General features: G+C 41.5%; 1 protein-coding gene across 2 annotated transcripts in view; it reads right to left on the bottom strand.

Moving 5' to 3' along the window:
* The window catches only part of FBLN5 (fibulin 5), a 47,827-nt gene that overhangs the window by 13,459 nt on the left and 22,766 nt on the right, over positions 1–11,602 (bottom strand). For both annotated transcript variants that reach the window (XM_010283039.1, XM_010283047.1), the window contains one exon: positions 1,613–1,735. In XM_010283039.1, the coding sequence (XP_010281341.1) occupies positions 1,613–1,735 (123 nt within the window). The remainder of the gene's footprint in view (positions 1–1,612; positions 1,736–11,602) is intronic.

An 11,602-nucleotide genomic window follows, 5' to 3' on the forward strand; every position in this document is an offset into this window, starting at 1 on the left:
CTATCTCTAAAACACAACCCAGCCCTCTGATGACAGTAAATGGTCTTTTACTGCTTTATGCCAGCGAAAATCAATTCTCCAAGGCCAGTGGAAAGTATGGAAAACTGGGACTTTTTAGACTTAGAGAAAAATATAGCAACTCTAAACACTATTTGCATTTAGCTCTTTGCACTGCCTTGTAATAATCCACCCCATGATTACTTAAAGCGGGCAACACTGGGATGCTATTGCCTGTTTTACATAGCATAAGCAGATACTCAAATCAATTCAGCAATGCAGCCATTTCAGTTCTCTGGTATATCCATCAAGCAGTAGAGTACTTTAGATCCATGTCCAAATCCTGAATGCTGCACACAACCCTTTCATTTGGACTGTAACTGGGAGAAGCAAATGGGTGGCAAAAAACAGGTGATGCAGAGCAGAATGCCCCTTCCTGCCCTCCCTCATCCCCACCCCATCACCTACGCCTCTACAACCCCCGGCACAAGCTTTTTTTCCCAAGAGAAGAGGAATTATCGGAGGTTAAGGAGCAGGGGGCTTAGAGACTTCATATCCCAGGGGAACTACAAGACAGTGACTCCCCGAAGCGGCTGTGGCTGCACAGACCCCAGCCTGGACGATGCTCAGCTCTGTCCCTGCCAGGTGAGTTAGTGGCACGGCGGCTGTTCGCAGCAGTTAGGAAAGCAGCCGGCAGCCAGTCCTTCACTGGAACTGGTACTTGGGAGGAGACAGTTGGAAAAGAACTGGAGAGACTCCAGGGATGAATGGGCAGGCAAAGCCCGTTCTCCTTCCAGCGGAGGTGTTGTGACAGGATGGTCCAGCTCCGCAGAGCTGGCAGGCAAATAGCCTGTGCCGAGGGGAAAAAAAGAATAATGAGCAAATTTAAAAAAAAAAAAAAAAATTTGTATCCTCTCTCCTAGATCCTGTCTGTGTACCTAAAATTAATATCTACTTCATCATCCCATGGGCATGTCAAGTGTGGGGAATGGGCTGGAGGAGAGGGGAGCTGGAAGGTTTTCCCATGGTGTTTATTGAGGGACCTTTTCTTCAACAGGGCTGAGCTAGAAGGATGAACAGGACATTGGTGTAAGAAAAATACTGAAATCGAAATAAAACTGCTTGGAAGCTACTGAAACCACACCCAGTTCAGAGGTTGTTTTTTTTTTTCTCACCCCCAAGCAAAAGGGTTGGTTGAATCTCGGGATTTACTGGCCTGTTTCTTGGTGTCAAATATTGATCCATTTGGGTCCACACCGTCATAGTGTAGAAAGGACGGGTCTGTTTGGGAATAAATCTCTTTATATACATGCTTGTGATTGATCTTATATGAAAGGGAATCCCACGTGAGATGGGATTTTCATATTCATAGTCATATGGCATTTACATCTAAATCATTTATATGGATAGTCATATGGCATTTACATCTACCCGTTCGTTCCGCGAGGGAGTCTCTCTGCCAAGCAGACCATTGGCACTTACAAAGACGAAAGACAGTTTCCACGTAGCCAAAGGTTTGACACGTACTTGACCAAGATGATCAGTGGCATTATTTCAGCTATTCACAGGTACACATACACAGATGCTCAAATACCGTATCGCATGAGGTTTTTACCTAAACACTGGCCTTCTAACAGCCAGTAGCCTTCAGTGCAGGAACAGGTATAGCCCCCCTCAGTATTTATGCAGATCTGGGTGGGGTTACACTGGTGAGAATCTGAAGCACATTCATCCACGTCTGCAACACAGAAAAACAGCAAGAAAATATTAGAAATGGCAACAACAAAAGATCGTTCACACTGTACAGGGACTTGCGTTCACAATGTGTACACTGGCTCCGTGTGAGGAACAAAGTGTGGTGGAGCAGAGAGAATGGCCATAACCTGAAGTAAAATTTGTAATAATAAATGTTTGAGGGCAGTGAGACCTGAGGGTGCTCATCAAATCTCTCCCTTTTGCAGGTGACCCAGTGTTTCTCAGAGCTCCTCAAGAAAGAGATTGCATTACCTCAAGTTTTTTATTAGTTCCACATTTGTGTTGTCACTGAGCTGGGATTTCCATGCTACAGGGCAGTGTTCAGCCCTAGGGAAAGGCTGCTAAAAGGGCTATTTAACCCCACTGCACAGTATGAGATGAATGGGAGTTTGAGAGATGTAGAAACACAACTCAAACATATAACAAAAAAATACTTCCTACCCCCACTAATGCAGATTATCTTACTGTAATTTTTCTGACAGAAGGTTCAAGCAAAATCAACCTTTACCTGACAAAAAAAATGTACACTTCCCTGGAATCAATTTCCTGACAATAAAGCTCTTTTTATTTTTTTTTTACCATCCTTATTGTTTTTAATGTATTTGGTTTTTTATTACAAACCCTTAGGGTGTTTTTGTTGTGGCCTTTTTTTTTTTTTTTTTGCAAAGGAGGTGAACAGCATTCCTACATTTATATAAGCCAGGACCCTAGATCCTAACTGATTAAAAATGCCTTTCAGAGTCAGAAGTTCAATGTGAATCCCTCCTCGCTCAATCTCTTCCCTGATGTTTCTGGCATCGGGTTCGCCTCTAGATGTCAGAAATGGAAATATCAAAAGATAAATCACATCATTTTTTCAGCCAACTCAGATTTCTATGTTTTATTTATTGATACCTGAACTATTTTTCGTTCCAACATACTGTGCACTGGCCTTTGCTGAATTACTGTGTCATCCAAGCTACTCCGATGCTACTCTCTTGATATCCCCCTGATTTTTATTAACCCAGTCTTTGTTGGGACATGACTGAAAGTATCTCACAAATGCACTGGGCTGGAGCAGGCAGCAGAGAGCAGGAATTGGGTCCCAGTATCTGCCCCTGAGGCACCTATAGCACAGCCAGTCGGCTGTAAGATCCCAGCAGTCATGAAATAACTGATGCAGTCTACCAGAGCAGCCTATCTGACATGTTTGGGTATATAAATTAATATACACATATTATATATATGGAGAGAGTCTAGAGTTCTTATCTTGCCAACATCTGTATCAGAGCAACTTACGGTCAGTCGAAGCTGGTAAGGTAACAAGAGTGGCACAATTAGAGGTAATTAACTCTGTCGGAAATCGGTTCCCACATATTTATTGGCCAGATGAAGGTTGGCAAAGTGGTGGGGGAAGTGGGGAAGGTGTAAGATAACAAGTCTAGACTATATAGGTACAGAGATATGTTGTTCAGTTCAGCTATTTCTTCTGCGATTGGGCTAAAAATTCTGAATCCTCCCCCCATACAGTGTTCCACACATAATTGGTAGTATTTGAACACAGATATTATCTAACCATAGATTTCATAAGAAGGACATTAATGTTTTCTAAATGAAAAAGCTTTCTATTTGTCACATTTGCTTATTGTTTTAGGAGTGGGACCTCGGGCTCTGGCCAATTCTGCTGTTTCTAGCCTACCCCAAGCTTAAAAAGGAGATTTTAATTTTCCATGCTACCTGCTTCCATTAATATTAATGTGAAGCACAGAAGAGACAAAATGAGGGTCAGGGCCTTACCACCACATATGGTAGCAATGCTGTTTGAAGACTATTGATTCTCCACTCTTCTGTGGTGCATTTTTCTAGCAGGGGTACAATATGCATCCTTCACCAAAAGCAACGGGTGGCTTCGGTTTTGTTCCCGAGTCATCTTTGTAGCAGTTGCATGAGCAGTACAATCGTTCCAGAAAAGACAGACATCAATTCTCTTTTCTTTGCTATCTACCAAGCAGATTTCTTTGCTGACTCCCAGTCTTCACCTTTTGTGGTGGTATTGGAGGCATATTTCCTTTCGAACGCAAAATTTTTGACAATGGAGGCTACCTGTGGAGTTTCTGCTGTCCCTAGGAAACCTGATCAACCTGAAGGTGTGTATGCAGAATGCCTTGACTCCCCACATTTTACACTGAATGCTACCTCACTGACTTCATTAATGAAGTTTTATGCAACCAACAGGTATAAACAGCTTTACTGGTAGCATCAAATCTTTTCGCTCGGGCCTGAGCACACACACAGAGTTCTACGTTACATGTATCTGGCTTCCTCTAAGATTGCCCCTTACCATGATGCGCCATTGAACTCTGACAGACCCAGCCAATGCAATCAAATCAGTTATTTTTTGCAAGCAGCCTTGTCAGTTGAAGCAGGTAGTGTAACCCCAGCCTGTCTGCCAGGTGTTATTTACATCACAGAGGCTCACTAAGTGAAAGGTGACATTTGCACACTGAGAAAAGTGTCGGTGCAACAACTGGCTAACCGTTAGGTATCTTCTTGAAGAATATCAGAGCTGGGAGACAGAGGGTGCCTTGCCCAGCCCATTTACACGGTGCGGCATATAGTGAAAACTGGTGTGGTTGATAAAGTCAAAACTAGACATTTGACAGGGAAAGAAAAACATCAAACAAATTATTTCCACTGGGGAGAAAACTAGCCATAAAACTTCGAGAGATTGCCTATAATGGATGCACTAGACTTAAGTGCCAGCATAGAAACTGTATCAAAACACTCCCAGGGCATTTTTGGTTGAGTAGAAAATTGCAAGCGGAAACAATCTAGTAGCTGGTCAATAATGTGTAAATTGTTTCTTATTCTGGTTGCACATCTTATTTCTGTTCTGTTCAAACAGAAATCTTAGGTGTGTCATGCCCTGGGAATATCACTTCACAGCTCATTCATACCACCTCTGCCCTTCTGATGCGTCATACACAATACTAGAGTAAAACTGTGATGCTAAATGGACGTGATACTAAATTGTCAATAGTTTTGTAGGTTCAAAGCAAATAAGGTTAATTTAGAGAATAAAAAATTGTAAGGACTGCTCAATACAAGGATAGCATGTGTGGCTAAGAAGTCCCTGAGATGAGGTTTTCTGGAGCCTGGAAGAGTGCCTCTGACCCAGCATAACTTGTGCTGCAGTCTTCACCATGGAGAGAAACACTACAATGAGTGGTCTGAGCCCCAAAGTAAAGTCTAATCAGGTGGAGAGAAGAAGAGTTACTAAAGTGAAGCAAGCTAACAAGAAACCCTAGAAACCACACTGCTCCCCATTCAAGGTGTAAACAGATTGTGATATTTGATGATTTTGGTATCAGCACCATGAAATCATCAGATGGTGTCACCCATCACTGGTATCCAAGGATGGTTTTCATTATACTGAATCTGCTTTTAGCACCTTTCATCACCAAGATCCTTAGAAAACATTGCCTGCATCCCAAGAGCAAGTCTAGGTTTTACTAATAGCTAGCATTATTGAATACTTCTACTGTGATTTTGGCTAGATTACTGAGTATGTCGCTACAAGAATTGCCATGAGGTGAACTAGGAAACAAGTATAAATTAGATCTGTCCTCAGTGAAAAAAGACTAAGGTAGCTGGTAGTTGTTGTGCAGGACGAGGAACCAGCACAGCAGCAGTGACCACACTGTAATTCATGTGCTGAGAATTTACCCTGTGGGAGCTCATCCTTGCTCTTCATCTTCCACTGCCCTGCTTCCTATTTGAAAAATGAGGATAAAAAAATCTCCGTCGTAGTCCAGCCTCCCTCACTGTTTAGCATCTAAAACTATTCAGGACAGAGCCTGTCCTCTTATATACAGAGCCAGTTTATGATTAGTCCACTTTTATTTGAAGCCTTCCAATCCTCATACAAATCAAACTGTACTACGAAACCTGGCAACGTCCCACTTGGTGAAAAATATCAGTGGCCCTAGATTTTAACCAGGAAAGTCAAGACTAAGGAATTAAAGGACTACCCTGCGACCACTCAACAAGACAGAAGCAAGAAGGTCACAGACGATTCTGACTTGTAGCCCTGCACGCAGCCCAATACAGCCTGCCCCTATTATATGAACACTTAAAGATGCGACTGTTTCAGAAATTTCATGCAGCCTCTACATTTACTTTTGATCTCATTAGCCAAAGATTAACCATAATTCTGAAAGCGTTATATTCTACTAGGAAGCCTCAGAGGATCAAAGGCTCTTTCAGCTAGACTCTATGCTACTCACAATGTTACTGTTTTACCCTAATGGTGCACTGAACCTCAAAGTTTCCAGTATTCTGGAATATTTCTCTCTGAAACAAAGAGAGAACTATTAACACAGTCAGTGGCAAATTGAAAGAGTTGTCTAGCTACCACACCTCTTGAATAAGTCCAAATTTTCCCAAGTGACTGGTGACTCTGGGTGACTCTTTAGAGGTTCCTGATTTTGAGAGAGCAGCTGTTCAGGACTTAAAACCACACCAGAGCAGCAAGGAAGGGCAGAATGGGCCCCTGTTCAAAACTTCTCTTGCCAAGGAACGCTTGGCCAACACTGGCCCTGGGTGTCTCAGCTCTTGATTATGATGCTGTGTGCTATCAAATTAGCAGTCATCTATAGTCTGTCATCCATCCTTCCAGTTGTTGTGTTCACATTATAGCTCCCACAGCTAGTTCCAAGGGCAGAAGTTCAGGCAAAAGTCCAGACTGAAATTAAAATTTGACCTGAAGTGGGAATGATTTGCTTTGTCACTTCCCAGCTGAATACTGGGAGCAACCACACAGCCCATCCAGACCACTGCTCTCTGCCTCCTAAGGAGTACCACCTAGAACGAATGCAGAGCCTCACGGCTTGAAGCCATGAGTTTTAAAGGTCTTTGGTTTACTGACTGAGTGAGAGAATAGGTAAACGACATCTCCATATCCATTTGTCAGGAAGCCCTTGCTGCAAAAGCCTGAGCCCGAATACTTCAAAATTAACATCATCTCTCTCTCTTAGGTCAGTGTGTCTGCCTTAAAAATTTATGGCTGTGGTGGTTTGGTCTAACAACCCTGGGGTGTGACGTTCTGTTTACTTGACATTTTGACAGAGGTGAGGCGGCTGGGGCAATGGGGTTTCATCTGGGGATTGGAAGGGTGGGGAAAGTGTTTTTTTTATATTTCTGGCTTCCTGGCTGCCTTTTGTGGGATGTGATGTGCTGATGCTTTGTTTTTATTGGTCCAGATTGTATTTTTAATGGATGGCAGAATGCCTGGTAACTGGACAGATATCATTTATAATATCAAAACAAATAAATGAAATAATTGTGTTTAGCATGCAAATTATTGGCTTTGTGTTTTATTACCTGTAAAAGCTAGCAGTAATCTTCATGGATTCTTTAGAATTTAGCAACATCATAGAACAATGAATGAAATTTTTAATTCATTGCCCATACATTTGAAAAAAAAAAGAAATAATTTTAAAGCCATGCATACAAAAGGACAGGGCAGCACATTAATATAATCAGAAAGAAAACCTAGATGGCAAACTGCAGCACAACACCACATCTCATTATCAGAAAACATAGTCATCTTTTATACCAACTCATGTCCACAAAGAATGCAGGACTGACACCACTCTCATTTGTATCAATAATATCACCAGAAATCACAGCATAAAACAAAAAATTATACTCTAATCCATTGAATTAAGACCAGACATATTCAGTATTGCTCAAATGAAACAGGCTAAAACTAGGAAACCAGAAATCTCAAGAGAGAATCATAAATGTGGAATCATGCTTTGAGAGGATACAGGATCCTGAGGATCCGGTTTTGGTCCACTGTTTTCCACATTTGGGATAAAATGCAGAGGATCACAAGCTGCTGGACTTAAGAACTAAAAAGTGAACAGAACTCCTACATAAAACTAATTTGCTAGCTATGGTGGGAACATGTGAAAGTGCATTTCAAGGCAGACAAATGCAGGGTCATATAACAAGAGTAAAAAATGTTGGTCATGAAAATAACTCTGGGGTCATTAAAGATAATCACTTGAACACAAACTTTTCCTGACACAGTGTTGCTGAAAGGACAAGCATAAACAGGAGAACACTGAGTAGATACAGGAAATTGTTCTTACCACTGTATATTGCATTAGTGAAATAATTACTGAAATACATTTCTGGTGCCAACACTTCAAAAAACAATATTGCTAAGAGATCAGGAAATCTCCAAAGAGTAATTCCAAGTCACAAAAATTTGTCTCAGAGCAAGAAAATTCTCCATTTAATAGTCTACTTAAGAAAAGGTTCGAGGTATATTTGCCTGTGATCTATAAATATCTATGCGGACACAAAGTTTTTAGCTGGAGATGGTCACTAAAGCCAGCAAAAGACAACAGGATGAAATTCAGTGTTTAGAAGACAAATTCAAAATAAAAGTAAGGCACAAACTTTAGTAGTACCACTGATTAATCATCTGAAAAACATAATAAAGCACATTGTAGATGTTCTTTAGGGCCTTATACCCAAACAGTATTTCTTCTTTGAAATATGCTGTAGCAAAAACTATGTGCTTGAAACACCGATTGCTGGGCAAGGTTCTACAGCCTGTGTCACAAAAAAAACAGATTATGTGGTCAAAGTGCTGTCTTAAACTCTTCAATGAATGATTTAACATCTTTCAATGATTAGTCATTTTTGTCTATATCCATAACCATCACACCTGAGATTTTCTGCTTTCTTTACATCTTTTTTCATTTCCTAGGCCGTTAGATTTATCTTGGCCAGTGAAACTACTGAAAAAGGGGATCTTCCAAGTGATTTCTCCTTTGCAAAGATTTAAATGTATGCCTGTGCAATTTTTAATTTTTTGTTTGTACTTTCATCAATAAATTTGATTTTTAGTGAGAGATATTGTACCTCTAATGTTTGTAGTAAATGCAGAAAAAAATATGGAAAACTTAGAAAATGTTGATAACATTCTTATGCTAGAAGATGTTGAGTCACCAGCCTAAAGATGTTGGGCATGCCAACCACTTTCCTTTCAGGACACATAGAATGATTGCATTGTTATGAAGCATGAATCAAGGTAAGGAGGAAGAATCCAATTTATTACCACAGACAATCTTTTTGAATCAAAGAGCCCAGAGGGGACTAAACTGCAGGTTAGGGGAAGTGGACATGCAGGAAATAAAGAGATTGTTTGGCAAGTTAAGTGACTTTAAGAGGTTGAAAGTCTCTTTTTCACTTTAAGAGGTGAAGGAGCAGAGATGGTTAGGAACTGGAAGAACCTGCCCACCGGAAAGTGAGGTTCAACAACTGTAAGCAAAGACAGTTTGCATTTCTTCTGCTCAGAAAAAAACATGACTTTGTGCATAAACAAGACTTTATGTATTAAAGAATACAGAAGGAAACAGTCCTTAAGATCAGCCCACCAGTTCAGGGACAATATCAGAGTCTTTCAGGAAAAGACTTTCTTGACAAAAAGCTACTTTTGAAAGAAAGAAGAAAGTTACATAAATATATTGATGAGTTTAATTTTGGTATTTATGAGCTTGTGGTTACATACCAGATGACAGAGTAAATGCATGTGGAAAGCTTACCAAAGAAGCTCCATCCCAAGGAGATTATTTGCACCTGCCACTACAGGAACAAGGGAGACTGCTGCCTTGTTAAGCTCATCCACTGGTGTTGAAAGTGGTGGGATCCGTGACTACGCTTCTCCCTCCACAGACGCGGTCCATGCTCAGGGTGCTGTGACTGTCCCTCCGTGACAGCTCCTTTCTCTGCTGGCTGGCAAGGTGGTAATGACCCTAGCAGAGAGCTCTCATGGAAGGACGTGGACTTACCATCTCTGAGCTAGAACCACGTTCTTGGAGACTTTGGCGATTAGAAGAGAAACTTTGCTTGGACTCTATATTCAAGAGGGAAGCCAATGTGGACAGCAGATTTCCAAGACTTGCTTGGCAATGTGTGCTGTTTCGCAGATGGACTGTTACATTTTGTTCTATTTGGAACATATTTAGCATGCATGACTTCCTTTCTTAAGTAATGAATTCTGATAATCATGCCACAAATTTCTGTGGGTCGCAGTAGTAGCTATGGCTGTGTTTCCTTCTTTTGATCAACCATTGAGAAAAGTGGGGATGTTTTTGCCATCATGATTATTTAAGAGCCATTAGCACCATGGGGCTCAACACAGTAAGGCTGAAGGTTAATTTGACAATTGTGAGGGCACAGGTCTTGCCGATAAAAAAAAAAGTTTGCCATGGAAGGTCTTCTTCCCCCTTCTACTAGGAGGTGTGGGTGATTTTAGGGCCCTACTTCTTTATTTTATTATGCATGTATTTCAGTCCTGCTGTTGTACCATCACAACCCCAGGAGTTCACCCTGCTCTCAAGATACAAAGTTCTTGCAGAGAGGCTCAAGGCTGCGAGCTTGTTCCAGAATCTCTGTTTGCTCAAACACTGAAGCTCGGTCAGTCATTTATAACCCTCAGGGCTCCATTTTAAGATGATACAAAGATTGGATGTCTATTTTTTACCGGAATAATTGCAGGCCAGGACTAAACATCCGAGCTCAGTAACATGGGTATCAGTTCCAAGATTACTTGGAACAAAGCACCTTCCCCAAACTTCTCCCCGACTCCTTATTTGGACACTGAGAAATAATTTCCTCAGTAGTAGATTTTTACTCAGTGAAATCACATGTTTTCTTAAAACTTTTTTTTCTCAAGATAATTACATTTGATAAGAAAAGGGGAGAAATAACAATGCCACATTCCTAAAGTGCAGACTGAAGCCAAATTCAAACTGCTGCTGTGTGGGGTCAGTGTTTTTTCCAAGGACAACTTACCCTGCTGAGCTTGGGCACAGTCCAAGATCAACCCCCTAAACACCTGTTTAATTGCATATTTCAGTGTCTGAGGACTGGCCATTGATTGCCGAGTTCATGTTCTATCTGCACCCCTATGCATTCTGTTGGTCGGTTGCTAAACAAGGATTAAAGTGTCTTTTACAAATAGAAGGTCAGCCTGGTAGTGGATACTAAACAGTGTGAGGCATGAATCTGTAATGCTGCTCCTTCTGCCTGGTATGAAAATTGCTCAATATGTGTCACAGGTTCTAGATCTCCTGCCAGCTATCTGAGCCTTTCCTTAACTAGCACACTTTTAACATTACTCAAAGATGATAAACAACAGCTAAACTGTGAAAGAACTTTGCTCTCTGAGCGCAGTTCTAGTCCTGTTTTTGTGATTGAGATTTACAGGACAGCCATGCAGATAAGTGCATAGCAAGGCAACAAAAAGGGCAGCAGCCTCTTCCCCTTCTGCTCAGAACAGACCTGTGCATGGTTTATACACGTGGCATCACCTGCATGACCATAGCTCCTCACTCCCACCAATTCCCAGGGCTCCCTGTTGGTACAAGGTCACATGCAGTTGTGTGGACTATTCCCGGTGTCCCATGAGAGCTTTTGCACAAATGCACAGCCTGCATGTTAACTCTGGGATCAGAAATGAGGCAAACTACTGATTTCAGTTAAGGGCTTTGCTTAAACGTGGAAATTCCACAGACTGGAAAATAACTGTTCTCTCGGGATTTGTGATTTCCTGTTGCAGGTTCTGTACAACTTATGAAATCCATGGTCAGTGCATGTGATTTGGGAATCTCAGTTACTTCCCCACTGCACGTATGCTATTCCAAGTAGCTGTGGTACAGCAGAACAAGAGTGACCCATGTACCCTGCTGGGGTGGAGGTGCGTTTAGCTTCCCACTGATGACACTGAACCTGCTGAATTAAGAGGTACCAAGCAGTTGTTGCTCAACCTAGTTTCATCTTCGTCAGCAGG

Source organism: Phaethon lepturus, unplaced genomic scaffold (genome assembly GCF_000687285.1).
Source record: "Phaethon lepturus isolate BGI_N335 unplaced genomic scaffold, ASM68728v1 scaffold10290, whole genome shotgun sequence".
Lineage (NCBI taxonomy): Eukaryota > Metazoa > Chordata > Aves > Phaethontiformes > Phaethontidae > Phaethon > Phaethon lepturus.